Below are 24,705 nucleotides of genomic sequence, written 5' to 3' on the forward strand. Positions count from 1 at the left end.
TTCTCCACATCCCAAACTAGAGGGGGCCTTAAGTTCTGTCTTTCCATAATATCCTATACTTTTTGATAACATTTATCTTGAGATGGCTTAATACATATCTTTCCTAAATGACTGAAAGCTGCATAATGGCAGAGCTGGCTGTCTGGTTTGTTTAATGCTCAAATATTTGTTGTCTGTCAGATCTGGGTTCTAGCTCTGCAACCACTTAACTTGGACATCTATAAAATGAGACGGTTGGATTTTTGTTCTATACTAATCTAAATGTTATTAAAAACGGAAATTCAAGTATTAATAGCTTTCCTGTAGATACATACATGGTAAGACATATATATATATATATCCTACCCATATGTATACTTCCTATGTGTGTTTGTATAAATCACGTACACATGATTTATGTAAATGAGAGCTAATACTTTCTTATATGAAAACATTTACTGAATGTTTATGATACCAGGAATTGTTTTATTTATTTATTTATTTTTAATTTTTTTTTCAACGTTTTTTATTTATTTTTGGGACAGAGAGAGACAGAGCATGAACGGGGGAGGGGCAGAGAGAGAGGGAGACACAGAATCGGAAACAGGCTCCAGGCTCTGAGCCATCAGCTCAGAGCCTGACGCAGGGCTCGAACTCACGGACCGCGAGATCGTGACCTGGCTGAAGTCGGACGCTTAACCGACTGGGCCACCCAGGCGCCCCCCAGGAATTGTTTTAAACTTCACAACAACTCTACCAGGCAGATTAGTGTCCATTTTATATAATACGGAAACATATAAAGAGAGATAAAAGGTATGTCCATACTCACAAACTCTGAAGGGAGTATGGCTCCAGAGCTCATACTCTTCACTACTTCACTAGCTGCCACCCTGCCCAGACTGCTCCATTAACTACAAAAGATTTTTAAAAAAGTACATACTGTCATCAATATATCTGGCTCAATATCTATACCCTCAAGCTTATTCTTCTCTCCTGGAAGTTAGTCCAAACTAGACTATTCCTGCCCAAATACTTTCTGTGCATTTCTCTATTTAGATTATTGCTTCAGCTATTCTAACACCTGGATTGTCTAGCTTCCCTAACACCATTCAGCCAAAACCCTAATGACAATTCCTCCATGTAATTACCACCTGAACTACTTTTAAAGATGTTTCTCTCTCCTATGTTCCAACTGCATTTATTCCTCCTTTTTTTACTATGGTTATTTCTGTCAGTAGCTCAAAGCAAACAACAGAAATGAAACCACTTTATAAACACTAAAGTTCTATACCTTATAAAGGACTTAAGGCTAAAACAAACAAACAAACAAACAAGCCCAAAAAGAATAGAAAACAATGGGCACAACAACCCTAAGTAATTTAAGCAAGTATAACCTGGCTGTCACTTGCTGCCAACCACATTAGACATGCAAAGCCCAAATTATACCATATTATTCATTTTTTTCAACTAAACAAAGGAGATATTTTTATCAAACTATACGGAACAAAAATTTGAAAGGTGAAATATGATATTCATTAAAAAATATTTACTGAGCAATCGACATTCAAGCACAGAAAACAATGCGAGATACCATGTTTTCCATTCTGCTTGGCGAGACTTTCACTTAAATTTTAGTTCTCCACTTAGGAAGTATTTGCAAAACAGTATCAGAAAACTTTTTAAGCATTAATTATTTTAATTCCATCTGAACAACATGCTATTTTGAGGTAGTAAATGAAGGAAGTCTATAGTAAAACTATTTATATGAAGCACTGCTAACAGAAAAGTTTACAAAAACAAATAGAGATAATGAGTTTATTAACAGTAATGATACACCATTAGTAAACTTCCATTGTAACTAAAAAATTCACCTCACCTAATCCCACTCCTTGGGGAAAGTTGGTTCCTAATCTCCGTGTTTCCACAGTACTCTTGAATCTATGTCTAGAAGGGTATGTCTCACACTGTAATTATTTACTTACACACATCTGATTCCTAATGTACATTAAGCATTTGCTAATTATTAAATGAGTATCTTCAGCTTGCACAAATCATTTAAATCTTTTTGTTCTTCTAAACATCAAGGAATATCCCATTAAGCTTTCTGATTATTTCATATTTCTGAATTACTATCTTTATATAAAGGAACATCAACAAGTAAGTTCTCAAAACTAACATTTTTTTCTCCATAACATAAGAACGCACTAGGTACAAATAATGTAGGTTAGCTTTTAAATATTGGAAAGAGCTAAAGCATTAAATGTCAAAGCACTAACACTTGTGTATTTGCAACAGAAAGATAGTCTCATGACCCTTTCACAATTTCCCAAAGGATCTTTAAGAGACTTTTAAATGCTCTCTCAACTAAGAAGAAATAATCAGGGCAAAACAACAGGTTCAGAGCGCTATGACACGTAAAATCAGTGGACAGCATCATGTGGCAACAATTTTAGAAGTTAAGTTTTTTGCCAAAATTTTAGGGGGGGGAAATATATAACCACTCCCCAAATTACAATTATCAGGAAGAGGATTATGGAAAATGGCAGCTGTGGTGGCAGCAAATTTTTAAGTCCTTCTGAATCTTTACATAAAACACAGAGCAACTAGAGAGCAAACCCAAAAACCATGGGTAATTTTTACAAGAAAACTATTTGATAGTCTCACCACAAACCCTATAATACAAAAGACTGAAACAAACCACCAACAGCCCCAACCTTCTTTCCCCCCACTCTGCTCCCAATCTGTTTTCTACTGGTGTCTAAGTGAAAGAAAGCAGAGGGAAGCAATGAAGTGTCTGAGGAACTTGAGAACAGAAGCACAAAATAGCCAAAAGGTATTCAGTGGCAAGCACTGAGAGACAATTTGTGAGAAGCTAAAATTACTCTAGCATTGAGTAGGTGCAAGTGGTTCACAGTAAGGTCTATAGGCCTACAGCAGTCTAGTCCCCTTAGGTTATTTGAAACTGACACTTGGGGCTGTCTTCCAAGACAGACCTTACCCTTAAGAGAAAGTCCTGGGAATGAAAACAAAATTGAGCAGGTTAAGGACAAACAAGATAAAGAAAAGAGAAGGTCCAAATAGAAGTGTCAGAGCAGAACAGAGCCAGGAAATCTCAAAAAGCCGTCTACCATTCTTTTTAACAATGCACAAAAACAATAAAAGAGAACTCTGAAGTTAGAAGAACTAAGCCTCCTCCTAAAACTTCCAAGAAAACTATTTTCATATAAAGAAACAAGTCAAAGTATTGAGGTTGAATATCATACAAAGTTACAATAAGAAAAAAGAAACAGGAAAATAGTTAAACTCAGAAGCAAGGGAGAGGGGGGAAATGGGAGTTGTTCAAGGGATATAAAGTTTCCATTATGCAAGATGCGTAAGTCCTAGAGATCTGTTGTACAACATAGTGCCTCCAGTTAACAATATTGTATTGTACACTTAAAAATTTTTTAACAGGGCAGATCTCATGTTAAGTGTACTTACCATACCACACACAAAAAGTAATAAATAAAAGAAAAAAGGGAATAAAATAACATCCTACAGACAATGAAAGCATGCCAGAGATGCTCACAGAAGAGATAAAAATGAGCTTCTATTTCAAAATGAACTTAAAAAATTATGTAAGACAGGAAAGAAAAAATATATATCAAAATTTAAAAAGCTCAGGAAAAAATGACAAAATTCAGGAAAGAATCCGAAATAAAAGGGAAAAATCATTTCAGGAATGAAGACTTAAGTTCAAGAAATATAAGAAAAAATAAACATACAGATAAAGTCTTAAGAAAAACAGAAGGTGAAAAGAAAACAAAAAAAATCAAAAAGGAGGAAGGGTGCATGCAAGCTTAAGTATAGTGTCTAGGGAAACATAGTAATAAAACAAAAAAGAAATTCAATTAAGCAGTTTCCAAAAAAATCAGGTTATTAGTTATTTTTTGAAGGAAAGGAGTTATGTTTGGGAAAAGGCATACATGGAAGGGCTTCTAAGGTAGCTGGCAAAATTCTCTCCCTTTACCTGGAAGATGGTTACATGGGTGTCAGTCTCATAATTCACTAAATTACACATTTGTTTTCTCTTCTACATTTTATTTTACAGTAAAAAAGGATAAAAAAAGGAATTTAAGAAAATCAAAAACCACAGATACTAATTTAAAACTACTTCTACATATCAATGGAAAACAGTAACAAAAAGCTTTTGGAATAATCTTCAAACCAACGTAATAGAATTATGCAGCAAACCGAGAGACCAATTTTCCCACAATATTTCGCCCTTATATTTGGCGAACAGGATGATGAATTAAAAGTCTACTATCTTAGGGGCGCCTGGGTGGCGCAGTCGGTTAAGCGTCCGACTTCAGCCAGGTCACGATCTCGCGGTCCGTGAGTTCGAGCCCCGCGTCGGGCTCTGGGCTGATGGCTCAGAGCCTGGAGCCTGTTTCCGATTCTGTGTCTCCCTCTCTCTCTGCCCCTCCCCTGTTCATGCTCTGTCTCTCTCTGTTCCAAAAATAAATAAAAACGTTGAAAAAAAAATTTAAAAAAAAAAAAAAAAAAAAAAAAAAAAGTCTACTATCTTAAGGGCACCTGGGTGGCCCAATCCATTAAGCATCCGACTCTTGATTTCAGCTGAGGTGATGATCTCATGATTTGTGCAATAGAACCTTGTCTCTGGCTCTGCACTGACAGCACCAGAGCCTGTTTAAGGTTCTTTATCTCCCTCACTCTCTGCCCCTCCCCCGGCTCCTGCCTTCTCTCTGTCTCCCTCTCTCTCAAAACAAATAAACGTTAGAAAAATATAAAACTCTATCTTATTATAAAGTACCTACCTGTTCTGTTTCTCGCATACTTTAAAACGTATTTGACACTTACTGATTCTTAGAATAAACTGCAATATTTAAAATGCATAAAAGATTTTTTTCAGTAGAGATACTCTAAAACTGCCAAGAAAATTCATCTTTGTGACAAATATGGTAGTCTTCAAAATAAATATAATTAAATTCAACAAGCACTTATCCAGACATATTTTCTATGAGGTATTTACACTTTAGACTGAAGAGATAATTAACAACTATAATAGAAAGCTATATATAGTAAATGCTTTGAGAAAGGTACAAGGTACTGCAGGTTCGGAAGAAAAAAAGGGCATTTCACCTGCCCTATTGCATTAAAATTCTAACCACACCCCTCTCATATTCCTTCAATCTGTATTCTCCAGTATGGCAGAATGATCTTTCAAACACCAAAATCCCCCTTTAAAAACTCTTTACAAAGTACAGTACAGTACATAGGCAATTTAAATGCCTTACAAGGACAAAGTAGACAACAAGTCGGTGAAGCTGGTTTGATGTAAGACAACAAAGAATGATGGAAACTACCAGCAAGAAGGAAGCTACTCACAAGCTTTAGGCAATTACCACCATGTAGGAACATGAAACCAATGTTGCTGTAATGTTCAATTTTTTCAAGAGATGACAGAACTCTAGTCATTTCATGTGAAATGTACCAATATTTAAATGTTGGCAAATAATTCAAAATGTAAAAAAACCAAACCAAACCAAAAAAAAAAAAAAAAAAAAACCCACAAGCCAAACAAAAAAACAGCTGTAGGTAAAGTTTGCCAACTCTGCCTTCAGAAATGTGCCTGATATTAATATTCCAGTAGCTGGCTCCTGAGTGTCCTCAGAACTGAAAAAAGACTGTCTTCCTAATTCAAAGCAAAGGGAACAACTTTCTCTCTTATAACGTTTTTCTCTTAAAATTTTCGGACCTGCTACCATTAGTATGCCAGCAAAAGCCAGCAGTTGACAAAACACAAGAAAAAATAGAAAAGTAACATTTATTTGATAGTCACCTCAAAGTTGCTTAACCAATTTTTGGTTGTTATTGTTTTTATGAACAGTTATGTTCATGGTCACCATTTTACACTACATACACGTTATATGGTCAAATTTTCTATTGCTAAAACTGTTTCTAGATTATATGATACAATCAAATGTATCCATGTATTTTTTGTTCTTTAACAAAAGAACACCATGAGACTCCAGAAAACCATTGGCCTAGTAAGCTCCCTGAACAATCTGGCTCCTGTGTGCCACTGCTTCACACCACTTCAAGTTTCCTGAATATACTACGCTCTTTCACTCCTTTCGGTTTTTAGATGTGTTTAAGGCTCTCTACCCCATTTGTCAGAACTGCTCAGAGTCAGTAAAGCCTTAGTAGTAGTAGTCAGAAGAGACTTCCTTGAATTACTTTTTTTCCCATCCTGCTTGCTTAGCATCCTATATAGAACCTTATTATAGAACTTACTTGCTATTTATGACATTTTTGTAGAGATCCATGATATACATATATAACTGAAACAAAGTGAAATCATACTTTTACACTTAACCACATATAACACACTGAAATTTTCTATTCAATTTTTTATTTAAAAAAATATTTTTAATGTTTATTTATTTTTGAGAGAAAGACAGAGTGTGAGTGGGGGAGGAGCAGAGAGAGAGAGAGAAATCCAAAGCAGGCTCCAGGCTCTGAGCTGTCAGCTCAGAGCCCGTTGTGGGGCTTGAACCCACAAGCTGTAAGATCATGACCTGAGCAGAAGTCGGATGCTCAAGTTACCGAGCCACCCAGGTACCTCTTCTATTCAATCTTTTAAAAGAAATGCTGATTACAATTTACCACATAGGTTCTATCATCCACTTAAGAAATACTGCACTAGAATATAAATCCTTGCAAGCAGCACTCAATATATTCATTTTCATGCTGTAGTACAGACCACTTAGTAAGCTAATATTTATTTATTTATTTATTTATTTATTTATTTATTTATTTTTTCAACGTTTATTTATTTTTGGGACAGAGAGAGACAGAGCATGAACGGAGGAGGGGCAGAGAGAGAGGGAGACACAGAATCGGAAACAGGCTCCAGGCTCTGAGCCATCAGCCCAGAGCCCGACGCGGGGCTCGAACTCACGGACCGCGAGATCGTGACCTGGCTGAAGTTGGACGCTTAACTGACTGCGCCACCCAGGCGCCCCAGTAAGCTAATATTTAAATGAAAGAATAAATATAGCAGTACCCTGTACTAGAAAAGTCAAAGAGCAAGGCAGACCCATCAGCCAACAAACTTCTATATATACAACCTCTGACAAATGACTTAACCTCCTTGAATCCCAAGGAGTTAACACCATTTACTTAACTCATTATAACAATAAAGTAGTAGCACTGCTGCCACAGATTAGGCATTCTATAAATGAGGCATCAAATGAGGGAAGATGGTCTGGAAATATCAGTTTCTTCTCCCTACCATGTATTTTTCCCTACTCCTTCCAGGAGACAAATCAAGATTCAAGTGACTCATCCTGGCAAATACCCATTTCTTAAAGACTTTAGGTCACAGTACAAAGAGTATGCATTTTGAAAATTTTCACGACTTGGTTTCAAATACCCAGCACTGCATTTACATAACTTCTCATTATCTTTCTCTATCAATAAGAATAAAATACTTCCTGTAGGGTTAAGAGGAATTAATATATACTATATTATACTCTATATATCATATAACTACATGTCCAGTATAATACCATGCCAGAATATAGTAGGTGATCAATAAAAGATAGTGATTATTGCTAGGACTACTACTGAATGTTGTTCAATCAGCATACAACAGGTAGCATTTAAACTGAACTTTTAAGGATGGAGGAGCTGGACAAAGGCGTGGGACAAACAAGAGGAACAGCAAAATCTTAACTTACAAGAAATCTCTTCTTTTTCTGTTATTTCCTCTTTTAAGATAAAGAAACCATAAGGATGTAAGTTTATCAATTTCCTCAATTCTCTACCTCTAAGGTTATGAATAAAACTCAAAAGTACTATGTTAACTCTGTCTCAAAATTCTAACTTAAGGGGCGCCTGGGTGGCTCAATTGGTTAAGCCTCTGACTTCAGCTCAGGTCATGATCTTGTGGTTCGTAAGTTCAAGCCCCACATCGGGCTCTCTGCTCTCAGCACAGAGCCTGCTTCAAATCCTGCCTCCCTCTCTCTCTGCTCCTCTCCCATTCTCTCTCTAAAAAACAAAAATAAACATGAAAAAAATTCTAACTTAAATATTAAATTATGCTCAGTGGGCTGTAAAATATAGTGTGAAAGGTATAAATGTATTAAATACATTTTAGAAAAAATTTCAGTTAAGAGTTCAAAGTAAGAGCACTTTGTAGTTAACCTAGTTAACTAGAAGAAATTAACTGAAATGTTCATTCAAGAAGACTTTAAACAAAAATTTTATTGTCCAATAAAATTGACACTGTTTTATTAATAATATTCTCAATAACATTCCCAATGTTACAATGGCATCACTCTTCTACTAAGTATACAGTGTCTTCCCTCCAACAAAGTTCATCATCACTTTCAAAACTTTAATGTTTATTTTCTTCAACTGCATTTTCTTTTCCATAAATAAATAATTATAGCCTCTCACAAAGAGGAAAGCACAGGGTCTGTTCTTTTCCCAGTATCTTTTCCCCCAATATATCTTTCAGACCACTTCTAAGTGGCAAAAGCACCAAATAACTATTAAATTACAATCAAGAAGCCAAGAATTTTCTGGGGCGCCTGGGTGGCTCAGTGGGTTAAACACCCAATTGTTGATTTCAGCTCAGGCCATGATCTTTCAGTTTGTGAGTTCCAGCCTTGTCTTCAGCTCTGCTCAGACAGTGCAGAGCCTGCTTGGGATTCTCTCTCTCTGCCCCTCCCCCCCGTGTACGCACGTCTCTCAAAATAAATATTTAAAGAAAAAAAAAAAAGCCAAGAATTTTCTTATACAACCTGTAGACTTTACAGGATCTGAGGATAATTAATGGTAATTAAACTATCCTGGTCATTTAACAGGAATACATCTATTTGGGGAGAATCAAAGTAATTTTTTGTTACCTGTGTTGGTACAAAAGGCAGTTAACCTTTATGATAATAAGCATATCTTCTACATGACTACTTAAGTAAAGAGATTTATTTAGCCTTTTAGGCCATAGTAATATTATGTTTATAACCTTCAGTGAAAACAAGATCTATGTGAGGGGATAAATTCCATTTTACATTTATAACAGGCAGATTCTAGGAAAGTAGAATTCTCTTGCTCACCACTATATTCTTAGCACATAAATACAGTAGATGCTCAATAAATATCTATCCAACTTTAAATATTTATAGAAGAGCAAATTAGGTTGAGGGAAATAAAAAAATATATGAATCAAAATTAGGTTAAGGCTTTGAGCATGGGATATGCTTTGCAACTTGCTTTCAAAGAGTAGAGTATGGAAGGAAAGGGGGTGGAAACCTGGCAAACAAAGTCCTCAGAGTGATCAAGATTATCATCAATTTTATCATATTGTTATTATGTGCCCTTAGAGTAATGTGATGAGAATGGCACTTCACCTCTGTTGTCTTCCTCCCTAAAACCTATATGACTCCAGTCTAATCATTAAGAATCACTTATCCCCTCACATATTAGGCAAATCTCAACCGAGGGACATTCTCTAATATCTCTGACTAGTACTCCCGAAAACTGTCACAGTCATCAAAAACAAGAAAAGTTTGAGAATTTGCAATTCTGGAATAGAAAAAGAACACTAGGGAAAAACTAGTGAAATCTGAAGAAAGTGCATAGTTATTAGAAATGTAGCAATTTCGTTTCCTTAGTTATATAAGCAGTTCACAATAATGAAAACTGAGTGAGGTATACTCTGTGTACTACCTTGCAACTTTTCTGTAAATGTAAAACTATTCTAAAATAAAAAGGTTACTTAAATGAAAACAGAGTAAGGAAAATAAGGAATACAAGAATCAAAATCCCTTGGAAACAAATGATGATAAACCTTCTTTTCGTCCCTCTATGTTTGGTAGTAAGACAAAGATAGTATTCTCCTATAGTGGAAATAAAGTTATTAATAAACAATACTGTAGGCATTGTACAAGTCTATAGTATTAATTATGAAGTTACATATGATCAAAGCAAATCCCTTTGAATTTTAGTTTCCCAAAGTATCATTCTTCATCCTCAACATTTCATTAACTCTGTGACAAAAATTCATAACATTTGCTGTCACTTCTATATTGAAGTGATTATCCCACATCTTTAATCTTTAGTCACTAAAGGTCATATTCCCCTTGCTTTCTCCCACGCATCTTACACTCAACTAAACTCACCATTTTCTTGATGATGCTTCCCTTCCAAACTTCCCTCTCAAAGTTATTAATTTTTTTTCAGTAGATCTCTCGCCTTCCCATGCCTCCCATTCCCACAGTTAATAATTACTATTAACACTGCTGTCAAATGAACCTTCCTCAAATAAGGATTTTATTATATTCCTAGGTTCAAATGTCATCTCTTTTTTTTTTTGTACTAAACCATATTTAAATTCAGAAGTGATACCTTTAAGGCCATCCATAATTGGTTATGTTTTTGTACCCTTCACTTGTAAAGATCTTTCCGTCCATCTTTCTACCTCATTCCATAAGTCTTGCCTTTCCTTTATTCAGAAAATAATTCAATCCTCACAAAGCATATCACATATACACAGGAAAATAAGACTCTTCTGGGTGGTCAAAGACTTTATAATTTTCTTAGGGTGATAAAACCTAAAAAGATGAGGGGTGCCTGGGTGGCTCAGTCAGTTAAGTGACTGACTTCGGCTCTGGTCATGATCTCATGGTCTGTGAGTTCGAGCTCCGAGTCAGGCTATGCGCTGACAGCTCAGAGCCTGGAGCCTGCTTCAGATTTTGTGCCCCCCCCCTCTCTCTGCCCCTCTCCGGCTCATGCTCTGCCTCGTTCTGTCTCTCAAAAATAAATAACTGTGAAAAAAAATTTAAAAAAAGAAAAAACTAAAAAAATGACTAAAAAAGAACATTGGAGGGACACCTGGGTGGCTCAGCTCAGGATCTCACAATCTCACATTTTGTAAAATCAAGCCCTGCATCACACTCTGCGCACACAGTGGAGAGCCTACCTGGGATTCTCTCTCTTTTCCTCTCTCTCTCTCTCAAAATAAATAAATAAACATTAAAAAAAAAAAAGAACATAGGAATCTTATTCAAAGCTGTATCCTTAGTTCCTATAACATGAAAAGGGCTCAAAAAGTGTTTTTTTAAATTTTTTCTTAATGTTTATTTATTTTTGAGACAGAGAGAGACAGAGCATGAATGGGGGAGGGTCAGAGAGAGAGGGAGACACAGAATCTGAAACAGGACCAGGCTCTGAGCTGTCAGCACAGTGCCCGACACAGGGCTTGAACTCAGGGACTGCGAGATCATGACCTGAGTCGAAGTCAGACGCTTAACTGACTGAGCCACCCAGGCGCCCCCCAAAAAGTATTTATTAAGTGAAAACAAGGCAGCATAGAATGCTACAGCCAAAAGAATTACATGCTATTCAAAAAGGTAAAGAATTTTCAGTTGGGGAGGTGAAGGCACGTCTAAAATTCTATGATTCTAAGGCTCTCAGGGCAGTCGAGACTCAAGCCTGAGTATTTCTTCAGCGGTTAAGCAGATGTGTGCAGGTATATTTCCAACAGAAAAATGCCACACCAGCAAAGATAAGTAAAATTGTTATACCACATTGAAGTAGTGAATAAAGAACAGTTCCTGAAGGTTAGTGGAAGATAAGATGGGATTAAACAAGGACCAAAGTTTGAAAAGTCCTGAGAAGAAATTTGGTATTCATACTTGACCTAAGGGTAATACAATTCATGCTTGACATGAGAGTGATACAATTTTCAGAAAGATTAACCCAATGGGAGTAACATGTTAAACTTTAGAAATCAAGAGCCTTATTTCTTGAAGAAGCCTCCCCTAACTACTTAAACCCTCTAGGTTCCTTCTCCTTTTAAGCCTTATACCACTTGCCTGCAGTATACAATTTAACTCCTAATTACATCTTCTCACACAGTAAATTCTTAAATTTTCACTGGTGTTAATCTAGTCTCTTCAATCAAAGAATAAGGATCAAATCAAAGATCTCCATTTCTTCCTAAGAAATCAGCAAAGCATTAGGCCCTTAAAACTTTATTTTTGGAGGACTTTTTGCACTTATGTAAAACCTACTTACTAAAAAGACAACAATCTAAAAGCGACACACACACACACACACACACACACACACACACACACACACACACACACACACAATGATAGCTAAGCAATAAGCTACCACAAGAACAAGTCCTGTTTGGATGGCACTTCTTAAAGTTTCATTCGATAGATCCCATAACTAATAATGTCGTTATCTTACAGCATATGTTTTCAGTACTTCCTGTTTTATATAGGCATTTCATCACCACATTTACTTTTCTTTCTCAACTAAGCATTGCTCTCAGTGGTCAGCACATAATAGTCATTTCTCAATCTCATTATCTTTTTGGCACTGAAGCCTTTCCAATCTTTTTATCTATTAACTTCATTGATTGAGAACCACTGTTATGGCTTAATTAAATTCTAATAAATAGTGCTGCTATAACTTCTCTACATAATTCTTTTACACATTTTAAATGCTTCCTGTGGTTTAGCAATATTCAAGTAAAACTGATTCAAATAAAAACATATGTTACAGGAATAATTCAAATCCACCAAAGCATTCACAAAATGATGTTAGTATCCATGGATTACACTTAAATTCTAAAATTTTCCAAATTCTACAAAAATTTGGATTTTTTTTTTTAAATCTTTTTTTTCAACGTTTTTTATTTATTTTTGGGACACAGAGAGACAGAGCATGAACGGGGGAGGGGCAGAGAGAGAGGGAGACACAGAATCGGAAACAGGCTCCAGGCTCTGAGCCATCAGCCCAGAGCCCGACGCGGGGCTCGAACCCACGGACCGCGAGATCGTGACCTGGCTGAAGTCGGACGCTTAACCGACTGCGCAACCCAGGCGCCCCAAAAATTTGGATTTTTGAATGTTCAACCTTTTGACCCTTTACTTTCATATATTCTCAAAATTAATTTCACTCATTAAAATAAAATCTGTTCATGTTAACATTCACATTAAGCGTTCATACTTTTCCAAAAAGAGCTTAAGAAAGTACACATACGAGTACTTATTTCATCCCTAAACAAGTATTTTCACTCATAATTTATCTATATCCTTTCAGGTCACATTTTCATATAAAAAGAAAAAAATAAGACTTTCTAAAACTCAAAAAGAAATACTCCAGAATGTGATTATTTCTGATTGCTTTAGAACCGCTCACTAATGGTTCTTAAATACAAACGATGTTTTTCCAGAGTTGGGAAACTCCATAATGTACTATTCTATTCCCCACCACTCCTTCATTGGTACCTAACACTGCTGAGATTTTACAGATGAATCATCAAACAGCAGAGGAAGGCAAAAACGTCAATATATACCCTACAAGGACTTCAAGGAAACAGAGATAAGTCTTACAATTCGGATGGAAGAGATAGACGAGATAGACGTGAACAGTTCAGCTTTTTTCCACTTCCTCATCTCAGAAAACACAAAAACAAATGTGGATGCAAGGCTACAGCACGATTACAAAGCCCCTGCCTACCAGTGAAGCCACAGACCTAGTGGCGCTAGGGCACTCTCTTACAGTCAGCCGGCCACGTGGCTGTCACAATCAGAAGGAAGACAGGAGAAACAGCACAAACTAACCTGGAAATAAATAACCGCCCTCCGCCTCGGAGTTGGGGTAGAAGAAAGACCGTGCCGTTTTTTTGCACGCTAAGACTTTTTTCCTGTAAGGTGAGAACGGAGTACAAGGGCTGCTTTTAAGGAGACTTTAAAGCAGAAATCAGGTCCAAGAAGACCCCGAGAGTGATACCCCATTGAATTCGCTACTCTCACTCCCGCGAGCTAAGGTGGAAACAGGCATTCTGCAAAGGGGTAAAAGGGGCGGAGTTGAGTAAGAGTGGAGGATGAAGGACTACTCAGAGGGGCCTCCTTCCCCTGACTGCCCCCGTCCTCCGGGGTTTTCAGACTCGCCGCTGTTTTGGTGGGGCGAACCGAGAAGGCTGAAGAGCCTCGCACAGGCCCTCAGTACCTCTCACCCACCCCACCCCCCTCCCCGACAAAAGATACAAGGACAGAGATAACCACGGGCCCGAGAGAAGCAGCCAAAAGGAAGTGTCCATATTGCAGCGCTGAAAACCCTAGAACTCCCACCCCACCAAGACAGCGTCCTCGAGAGGCCCCCAGGGCGCCCGCTGGAGGAGGGGCCAGAGAGTGCCGGGGTCGGCCACCCCTACATCCGGGACCCGCCCCTGTCCCCCGAACGCCCGGCAATCCTGGGGCTTGAAGTTCACTCCAGGCAGCGTCAGGCGCCTCCCTGGGCACTCCTTGGCTGGGCCCAGCCAGTCCTTCTGGGGCCGGACCAGGACTCCACGCCCGGCACGTCTCGTTCCACTTCGAGGCGGGGTAGGGGGCGCCGCACACACTCCCGAGGGGCTTGGGGCACTTCCTCTAACAGCAGATGCGCCCTGAGTTGAGCCCTAAGCGTGCCCGAGGCCACCTCCGAACCTTCCCGGAGAGCCGGCACCCCTCGCAGCGGTTTCCGCCAGACGACACCCGTTCCCAGGCGGTCATTACCTCTCACGAAAAACTCCTAACTCGACCCTCCTAACACGACCCTCATGGAGCCGCGCTCCCCAGTTCGACACCCCCCGGGAACCCACACAGGACTCAAGCCGCGCGCAGGGGAGAACCCCGTGCCGGCGCCAATTCCTCACAGGACAAAAATGTCCGGGCGCGTCACGGGACAGCCGCCTCCGCGCCCCACGCCGGGAGCCGGCCGCACGCGCTGCCTCCGCGCCCGGGAGCACTGCCGCGGGCCGGGGCGGGGAGCGCGGACGCCCGGCAGCGCCCGCCCAGGAGGGCGCTACTCCGCGGGAACTCACCGTCTGCTCTGCAGCCGCAGCGGGGAGGCAAGGAACGGGCAGGGGAAGACACAATATGGCAGAGCACCACAGCTGCTCCCGGCGGCTTCCAGCAGCCGCCTCCGGGAAGACGCGGCAAAGAGCAGGCAGCGGCAGCTGCGGTGGCGGCCGCGGCAGCACCACATCCCCCTCCCGTTCGCTTCCTCCCCCTCCCTGCACCCTCCCCCGCTGCCATGGCAACGCGGCGCCAAGGAGATTAGCCCCGCCCTTCCCTCCAGTCCCCGCCTCTCGCGGCCACCTCCGGAGGGGGCTCGGCCCGCCTCCCGGTATCTCCTCCCACCTCCTACCTAAGGGCGGGCCCGGGACCTCGCAGGCCTTGCTGAACTGCGGGTGGGAAGGAAGGGAGATGCGGTGTCCGGAAGGGCGGGGTTCGCACGGAAGGCAGGGCGGAGACGTGGTGGGCCAGTGCCGGTTTCGGGCTGAGGAGGGGCTGGGAAGGCGGGAAAAATGGAAAGGCCTCGCCTGTCCCGGCAGGACCTATAGGAGTGTGGCGGAGCGCGGCGCGGCCGCTGAGTGGCCAAGAAGGCGCGGGGGCGGGGCCAGGGTGGCCTTCCCGGCTGGTCGGCTGAAGAAGCCTGTGCTGGGACTGCAGCGACGACCCCCAACAGCCAGAGCTTCTGTGGGTTTCCCCAAGAGCTTTCCGCCATGGGTCGGGCTTTGAAAGCGCTGTAGGAAGCGGTAAAGCATTAATATGAACTTAAAGTGATATCACACTCGCTTCACTGAAATTTTAAGTGGAAACTGAGCTCAGCGTGTTTGTGGTGAAAAAAAGGACTTTGGAATCAGATCCAAAATTTAATAAGCATCGCATTTCCTGAGCCCTCATTAAGTGCTAGGGACTGAGGTAAGTTCTTTACATGCATTGTCATAACCATAATGCTAAGATACTGTTGCCAAATAAAATATACAGGAGTTCCCAAAGTCAGAATTTCAGGTAAATGTAGAATAATTTTTTAATAAAAGAATGTTCCATTTGGGAACTTCCTGATTTTTGTTTTGTTTTTTGCTAAATTTACAAACCCTGTCCTAACTCTTAGAAATTCCCACTTTACAGAGAAGGAAGCCAAGGCTTAGAAAAATAATCTGACAGAAATAAGAGGCAGAACTAAGGCTCCATTTTACTAAAATTATGATCCTGATCACTAAATTTCTAAATATCTTTATCCACATCTTTAAAAAGTAGAGTAGTGATACCTATATCACAAATGTGCTGAACAGATTAAAAGTAAACGTGTGTGAAAGAGACCTGCGCAGGGACTGATGCATACAAGGTTCATTTTTTTTTTCCTGAACAATGAATGTTAACTGGATATTCACTGTGTGCGGGCTGTGAGTCAAGTAAGCTGAGCATGAAACAAGCTGCCTACTGACAATAAAGCAAGTCAAGCTCTGGGGATGACAGAGACACAGAATTAATTATAGGCATCATTCCGCAGATGAAAATACTGTGTCTATATGATTTGTCCAAAATCCTCTGCTAGTTCCATTTGTTTCTCATTACACTGTCTGAAAGGCCTCATAACTGCACTTAGATTAAGTGGCCACAAGCCAAATGTACTATATGCTTTATAGAAGCAAGAGTCGCTTCATTTTCTCCCTTCAGAGCAATCACTGTTGCCCCCTCATGTGGACAAATTGAAGGAAGTTCCTGGAGGAAGAATGCAGTAGAACGGGAACAAAGAAGGAAGGGAAGATTAAGAGGAGGTGGCTTCTGGAAAGCCATAGTCTCCTCATACCTTTGTCTTATTTTATATCTGCTGACCATGGTGATCACTAATATAATATGGGTCTTCATCTCCCTACAGATTATTGTAATAGTATCTTATTTGATATATTGAACTTTAGTTTCTAGTTTTCCTTCTCATCTATTTTAAACTCAGGTGACCAAACAGTCCTCCTCAACTCTAGAAGAATCACAGAATTTGAGAGTTGGCATTAATACATACTTTCAAGACATGTCATCTAGGAGCCCAGTTTATCATAGATACAAAAGCAAATCCAGAACAGCTATGTAACTTGTATAAGGTCAAATAATGAAAATACTGCATTGGCATCCACTAACATCTCTCTACTGGTCCTGTCTATGACTGATTCAGTAGACAGGCTGGGCACATTTAAGTAATCTCTGCAGGTAAGGCTCAGGTCTCTTAGGAAGTCTATCACACTTAGTTCAGAGTCCAGGGATACTTGTATACTTAAAGGCTATTTTAGAGGACTTTGAACACCTCTCAAGAAAAAGCTGTGATTAAAACTAATGATGATTCAGAGTGAGTAGCTTTACCCAGGAGTTTACAAGAGTAAAAAGGCTGTGAAACCAGAGCTTAACTCTTTAGGAAAAAGAGGATCCTGGCATTTAAGATCTCCTGTGAAGTTTGTATTGTTCATTCTCCAAAATACTTAAAAAAAATTTTTTTTTAGTTTGTTTATTTTGAGAGAGAGAAAGAGAGAACCAGTGGGGGAGGGGCAAAGAGAGAAGGGGACAGAAGATCAGAAGAGAGCTCTGTGCAGACAGCAGAGAGCCCAATGCAGGGCTCTAACTCACAGACCATGAGATCATGACCTAAGCCAAAGTCAGACAGTCAACCAACTGGGCCACCCAGGCACCCCTCTCCAAAATACTTTTGTACTTTAAACTTTACTGGAAGACAAATACATTAGAAAACATATTGTTTGAAATGCCCTCATATTTACACAGAAAAGTGATAGGAACTCAAATATACACATTTACATTTTAAATGTATTTATTATTGTATTACATATATTTAACAAAGACTCTTTGATCATGACTTGATGATTCTAAAAATAACCAGTTTGCCAATAAAGAATGTAGACTTCAAGACCCTTGAAGTCAATGCCCATATCTCTTTCATTCTTATAGTCTAATTGCTTAGAACAGTTTTGGGACCGAGGTGATGGCCAATAATATTTGTTAACGGGGCACCCAGGTGGCTCAGTCAGTTGAGTGCCTGACTCTTGATCTTGGCTCAGGTCATGTGAGATCAAGTTTGTGAGATCAAGCCCCACATCGGGCTTTGTGCTGACAGCATGGAACCTGCTTGGGATTCTGTCTCTCCCTCTCTCTCTGCCCCTCCCCTGCTTGCTTACTCTCATTCTCTTGCTCTCCAAGTAAATAAATATTTAAAAAATAATAATAATGTAGGGGTGCCTGGGTGGCTCAGTTGGTTGGGTGTCCAACTTCAGCTCAGGTCATGATCTCATAGACCATGAGTTGGAGCCCCACATTGGCCTTTGTCTGACAGCTCAGAGCCTGGAGCCTGCTTTGGATTCTTGTGTCTCCTTCTCTCTCTGCCCCTCCCCTACTCATGCTCTCTCTCTCTCTCTCTCTCTCTCTCTCTCTCTCTCATTCTCCCCCCCCTTCAAAAATAAATAAATATTAAAAAAGTTAAAGAAAATAATGTTTGTTGATAAAAGAAGTAACTTTTCTCAAATCACAAGATACCGGAACTAAGATACAACAGCCTTATAAGTACTGGTCTGTTACTTGGGGCTAAAAAGATGGAACTGCAGATGATAGTCTAGTCTTGTTTTGTTTTTTCCTTTGAGGATCTTTTTCAATGTACCTCTAAGAACAACTAGATATATTTAATAGTACCTACATTTCTGTAAGTCCTGGTATTGGCAATAATTTGGACCAATCCTTCTACTAACGACACTGGAAGAACTTAACAAAATATTAAAATTATCAGCTCAAAGGTATTAGAGAGCTAACAAGATAGAAATTACCAACCCAAGATCTGAGGGTTGCTGAGAGTATGAATAGGAATGGGGGATAGTGAAAAAATTAAAAAAAAAAAAAGGGGGCGCCTGGGTGGTGCAGTCGGTTAAGCGTCCGACTTCAGCCAGGTCCCGATCTCGCAGTCCGTGAGTTCTAGCCCTGCGTCGGGCTCTGGGCTGATGGCTCAGAGCCTGGAGCCTGTTTCCGATTCTGTGTCTCCCTCTCTCTCTGCCCCTCCCCCGTTCATGCTCTGTCTCTCTCTGTCCCAAAAATAAATAAACGTTGAAAAAAAAAATTTAAAAAAAGGAATGGGGTTTAGTGATTAGAGTTCAGAATGTTCAAAGGGGGAAGGAGGATGACTTGGTTGAACTTGCTTTAGACAGGGAATCCAAATGGCTACCTCCTAGATGTAAAAGGTCATCATCTCCATTTCAAATCATCTCAACCCTAAGATTGGATTAGGGTAGTTCCTTTAAGTCAATGCCCCCAAAACCCTTGGCAGAAGCAAACTGAAATTTTCTTTGGAGTAAAGTAATATTATTCTACGCCTCAAATCATTTGTATAATTTTGCAAAAACTATGTCTAGTACACAATCAAAAATAATCAGTCACACAAAGAAATAAGAAAAACAACAGAAACAACAAATAACAAAAAACGGAACTAAAGGGGTTCAGAAAGTGAAATTATCAGACACAGATTTAAAAATAACAGTGCTTTCAGCGAGCCTAGGTGGCTCAGTCAGTTAAGCATCCGACTTCGGCTCAGGTCATGATCTCACCGTGGGTTCGAGCCCCGCATCCTGCTCTGTGCTGACAGCTCACAGCCTGGAGCCTGCTTTGGATTCTGTGTCTCCCTCTCTGCCCCTCCTCTGCTTGAGCTCTGTCTCTCTGTCTCTCAAAAATAAAATAAAAATAAAATAAAATAAAATAAAATAAATAAAAATAACAATGATTTCTATGTATAAGTAAATAGAACAAGATTAAAATTTAGACAGATAACTAGAAACTTGAAAATAAGGATCAGATGAAAATTTTAGAACCAAAAAATTCACTAACTGAAAATAAGGACTATTGGCTATAACAGCCATAACTGAAAATAAGGACTGATGGCTATAACAGCATATTAGACACAGATAAAGATAGAATTTGTGAACTAGATGATAAGTGAGAAGAAATTATGCAAAATGAGTCAGAAGAAAAAGGGTGGAAAATATAGAACACAGGGAAGGCACATAGAAGATACAATGATAAAGTTTAATATGCACATAGATGGAATTTCAGAATGAAAGGAAAGACAGTATTGGGCAGAAATAATATGTGAATTAATGAACCCCTGGAGGATTCATGTATATATACATATATATATTTCTTTTTTTTTTTTAAAATTTTTTTTTTCAATGTTTTTTATTTATTTTTGGGACAGAGAGAGACAGAGCATGAACGAGGGAGGGGCAGAGAGAGAGGGAGACACAGAATCGGAAACAGGCTCCAGGCTCTGAGCCATCAGCCCAGAGCCTGACGCGGGGCTCGAACTCACGGACCGCGAGATCGTGACCTGGCTGAAGTCGGACGCTCAACCGACTGCGCCACCCAGGCGCCCCTACATATATATATTTCTAATCCATACAGTTGACACATCAATACGTCATGAAAAAATTGCTAAAACCCAAAGACGAAGAGAAAAATATTAAGAATAACTAGAGAAAACAAGAGTTGATCTTTAAAGAAACAATAATCAGACTTACGACTGACTTTATAAAGAATAGTTTGAAGCCAAAAAATGGTGGCTCAATAACTTAAAAAATTTTTTTTGTTAACGTTTATTTATATTGAAAAACAGAGAGAGACGGAGCATGAGCATGGGAGGGGCAGAGAGGAGGGGAGACATAGAATCCCAAGCACGGACCGGGCTCTGAGCTGTTAGCACAGAGGCCAATGCCAGACTTGAACTCAGAAACCACGAGATCAATACCTGAGCCGAAGTCAGATGCTTAACTGACTGAGCCACCCAGGCGCCCCATGGCTCAATAACTTTAAAAGATCAAAAGCAAATATTTTAAGAATGAAGGTGAAATTAATACGTTTTTAGTCGCTGGGGCACCTGGGTGGCTCAGTTGGTTAAGTGTCTGACTTCGGCTCAGGTCATGATCTAGCGGTTTGTGAGTTTGAGCCCCGCATTGGGCTCTGTGCTGACAGCTCAGAGCCTGGAGCCTGCTTAGGATTCTGTGTCACTCCATCTCTCGGCCCCTCCCCTGCTCACGCTCTGTGTCTCTCAATAATAAATAAATGTTAAAAAAAATTTTTTTTTAAAAAAGAAATTTTCAAACAAACAAAATAGAGTATTTGTCACCAGCAGATTCACACTGGCATTCTTTGAGCAGAAGGAAAATGATCCCAGCTGTAATAAGGTTAGAGATACATGAGGAAATTAAGATCAATTAAAATGACAAATTTGTGGGTAATGAGGTGCCTGGGTGGCTCAGTTGGTTAGGTGTCTCAGTTGGTTAGGTGGTTAGGTGTCTTAATCTCAGCTGAGGTCTTGAACTCAGGGTCATGAGTTCAAGCCCCGTGTTGGGCTGTGCTGAGTGTGAAGCATACTTAAGAAAAAAAGATAAATAATGTGGGTAAATCTAAATGAATATTGACATTGATTATATAGTCCAATAATAGTAATGTCTTTTGTATTTAAAAATGTATGATAATGGTGTATATGTTAGGAGAAGGTAAATGGAATCATGTATTCTAAAATCTGTTCATCATCTACGAGGATGGAAAAAAGTTACAATTAATAGTAGACTCTGATAAGTCAAGAATGTATCTTGTGATCTCTAGAATAATCACTAAGAGAATAGTATGACTATGGTTATTGGTCAAGGTTCTCCAGAGGAACAGCACCAACAGGACGTACACACACACACACACACACACACACACACACACACACACACACAAAGAGAGAGACACTTTTTTAAGAAATTAGCTCAAGTGATTGTGGAGGCTTGATAAATCCAAAATCTGCAGGTTAACCTAGGGTAGAGTTCCAGTTCAAGATCAAAGGCAGTCTGCTGGTAGAATTCTTTCTTGCTCAGGGAAGGTCAATCTTTGTTCTCCTAAGGCCTTCAACTGATTGAATGAGCCCACTCACATTATGGAGTGGCTTACACAAACTGCTTTACACAGAGTTCACTAGTTAAATTGTAGATTTCATCCAAAAGCACCTTCACAGAAACATCTAGAATAATGTTTGAACAAATATCCGGACACTGTGGTTTAGCCAAATTGACACATAAAATTAACCATCACACTATGCAGTAAAAAAAATACTAATTTAATGAAAAAATTTGTTTTAGTTGCCTATTGCTATTTAACAATCTACCCCTAATTTAGTAACTTTAAACTATGACCATTTTATTATATATCATGATTCCGTGGGTCAGGAATTTGGGTAGGATCCAAAGGGAATGGCTCATCTCATCTCTGGGTGATGTCTGCTGGGGCTGAAACATTCCAGATAGCTGCTTCACTCTCATGGCTGGCACCTCAGCAGGATGGCTCCAATAGCTGGAGATTAGCTGGACCAGCTTTACTGAGCTCATATGTATGGGGCCTTGGTTCTCACTGTTAATTGAATTCTTTGGTTTTTGTGTAAGTAGTTCCATGACTTCTTCCTCTCCACATAGTCTCTCCAGGGGAATAGGCAAACTTCTTATGCACAAGCTTGAGTCTTCCAGAAGGATTAGACTTGGAACCAGCATATTGTCACTTCTGCCACATTCTTTTGAATAAAGCAAATTATAAGCCAATCCCAGAGTCAAGGGGAGGGAACTACAGAAGAATGTAAGTATTAGTAGCTGTTGATAAATCTGGGGCCACCAGTTGATGTAACGACCTAGCATAGATTGTCATACTGGACAAAAAAATCAAAAACTACATGCTGTTTACAAAGGATATATCTAGAATATAAAAATGCAGAAAGGTTGAAAGAAAAGGGATAGAAACAAACTAAACCATACAATACTTGAAAGAAAACTTGAATAGCTATATTAATATCAGATTAAGTAGACTATAACACAAAAAGCAATAATAGAGATAAAGGGAGACTTCATAATGATAATGATTTAATTTGCCAGGAAGATTTTTAAAAATCTAAGTTATATTCCCCTAATAACATAATGTCATAGCACATACAGCAATAATTACAGAACTATAAGGAAGAATAAAAAGGTCAACAATTTGGGGCGCCTGGGTGGCGCAGTCGGTTAAGCGTCCGACTTCAGCCAGGTCACGATCTCGCGGTCCGTGAGTTCGAGCCCCGCGTCGGGCTCTGGGCTGATGGCTCAGAGCCTGGAGCCTGTTTCCGATTCTGTGTCTCCCTCTCTCTCTGCCCCTCCCCCGTTCATGCTCTTTCTCTCTCTGTCCCAAAAATAAATAAACGTTAAAAAAAAAAAAAAAAAAAAGTCAACAATTTTAGTGGGAGATGTTAACATATTCAGCTGCTGATAAAATAGACAAAAAAATTCAGTGAGAACATATGTTTGAACAATACTATTAGCAAAGTTGAGTACAAAAGCATATTGAGTATATTTCTATAGTCTTTTACATCTTAATAAATTTATCAGTTTATATTATTTCTCTTTTGGCTCGTGAAGCTGGAAGGGGTATCTGAGGATCCTGAGCCTTCAGGGTGTTTAGAACCTATCCCTGTGTTAGAGATATATTTACCATTGTGTACCTTTATGTCTGTATTAAGTTCTTGCTATGTACCAGGCCCTGTACCTAGCATAGAGATGAAAGCTATAGTTATAACTATAGACAAGCAAATCAGAAAATGTAATGTGGCATTAAAAGTGCAGTGATAGAGTTTTACATAAGGAGCAATGGGAACCAAGTCCTAATTCAGCCACAGGCGATAATGCCTGAGCAAAATGTGCAGAAAGAAAAATACATGGAGAAGTGAGAGTGTTGGGGTGGGGAGTGGAACCACACCTCGCAAACCCTCAGTTGTGTGAAAGCATGACTGTTCATGTCAGAGAACTATCTGTCATTTGGAATGTCTGGAGTATAAAAGGTTGCTCGACTTAGGGGTTATCTGGTTGCAAGAAACAGAAACTCATACCAGCTGGCTAAAGTAAAGGAGGAACAAATATAAAAATAGGCAGGGATTATATGAGACAAAACTGTGGGAAGCACAGCCAACATTACAAGAACTTTCCTTCACCCTTTCTCATCTTCTGGTCTCTAGTCTGAGCTTTTCTTTGTATGTCTGCTTCATTTCCCCTGCAAACTGGCTTCTCTGCTTACTTGTCTGCCAGCACGTTATGATGGCTGCCCCAAATAGTGGCCCCAGCTCTTCATCTCTGGGCTCCACCCAGTTTGCCCAACTTTCCTGCTTAGCAACTCATAGTTATTACTTAACTCAGTTTCCCAGTCCCAATTCCAAATTCCCAGGAGCTGTAATCTGACTGGCTCAGTTTCAACTTGCATGTAGATCAGGGGTCAGCAAACTTGTAGCCTTGGAGGTGGGGGAGGGGTGGGTGGCAAATCTGGCCTGCCTTCCACTTTTGTAAATAAAGTTTTAACAGAACACAGCCACACACATTCATTTACATATTGTCTTTGGCTGCTTTGACATTACAGGGAAGAGTTGAGTAGTTGCAACAGAGAACCTATGGACCACAGAGCTGAAAATATTTACTATCTAGACCTTTAAGAGAAAGATTGCTGACCCCTGCGTTGGATAGTTGGATGTGGAGACATAGGGCTATGTAGAGGGTTAGGGAAAGACAGCTCTGGTAATCGAAGCTCTTCCCCCTCTGCAGAAAAAGGATAATGTGGGGAAAAGCCAGCTGAGGAAGTATTTTGAGAAAGGAAATGTTTGAAGTCTCTAACACAGGAAAGAAAATAGTCAGTCTCAAGTATGTACTAAATTTTTCACACAAAGGGTGGAAGAGTGCAAGACAGTTACTCCTTAATCTGGAGAAGTTCATTAAGATGCTAAATTTAGAAGAGAATGTCACCATAACTACCTTTAAATAACTCACTTGTGGCAAATTTCCCA

General features: G+C 39.7%; 2 protein-coding genes across 5 annotated transcripts in view; one reads left to right on the plus strand and one right to left on the minus strand.

Annotated features, from left to right (window-relative positions):
- Nucleotides 1-15,011, minus strand: part of FOXN2 (forkhead box N2) — a 68,306-nt gene extending 53,295 nt beyond the window's left edge. The window contains exon 1 of one of the 3 annotated variants that reach the window (XM_025931923.2): nucleotides 14,873-15,011. The gene's annotated coding sequence lies outside the window, so the exon portion shown is untranslated. Of the gene's footprint in view, nucleotides 1-13,400; nucleotides 13,583-13,631; nucleotides 14,802-14,872 lie in introns of those variants that run through there. The other 2 variants (XM_086701147.1, XM_086701146.1) reach the window with 2 other exon arrangements.
- Nucleotides 14,262-24,705, plus strand: part of LOC147582531 (uncharacterized) — a 244,490-nt gene continuing 234,046 nt past the window's right edge. For both annotated transcript variants that reach the window (XM_086701148.1, XM_086701149.1), the window contains exon 1: nucleotides 14,262-15,755. In XM_086701148.1, the coding sequence (XP_086557274.1) occupies nucleotides 14,609-15,202 (594 nt within the window). In that variant the 5' untranslated portion in view covers nucleotides 14,262-14,608 and the 3' untranslated portion in view covers nucleotides 15,203-15,755. The remainder of the gene's footprint in view (nucleotides 15,756-24,705) is intronic.

This window comes from Puma concolor, chromosome A3 (genome assembly GCF_028749965.1).
Source record: "Puma concolor isolate L17-30 chromosome A3, mPumCon1.1.hap2, whole genome shotgun sequence".
NCBI lineage: Eukaryota > Metazoa > Chordata > Mammalia > Carnivora > Felidae > Puma > Puma concolor.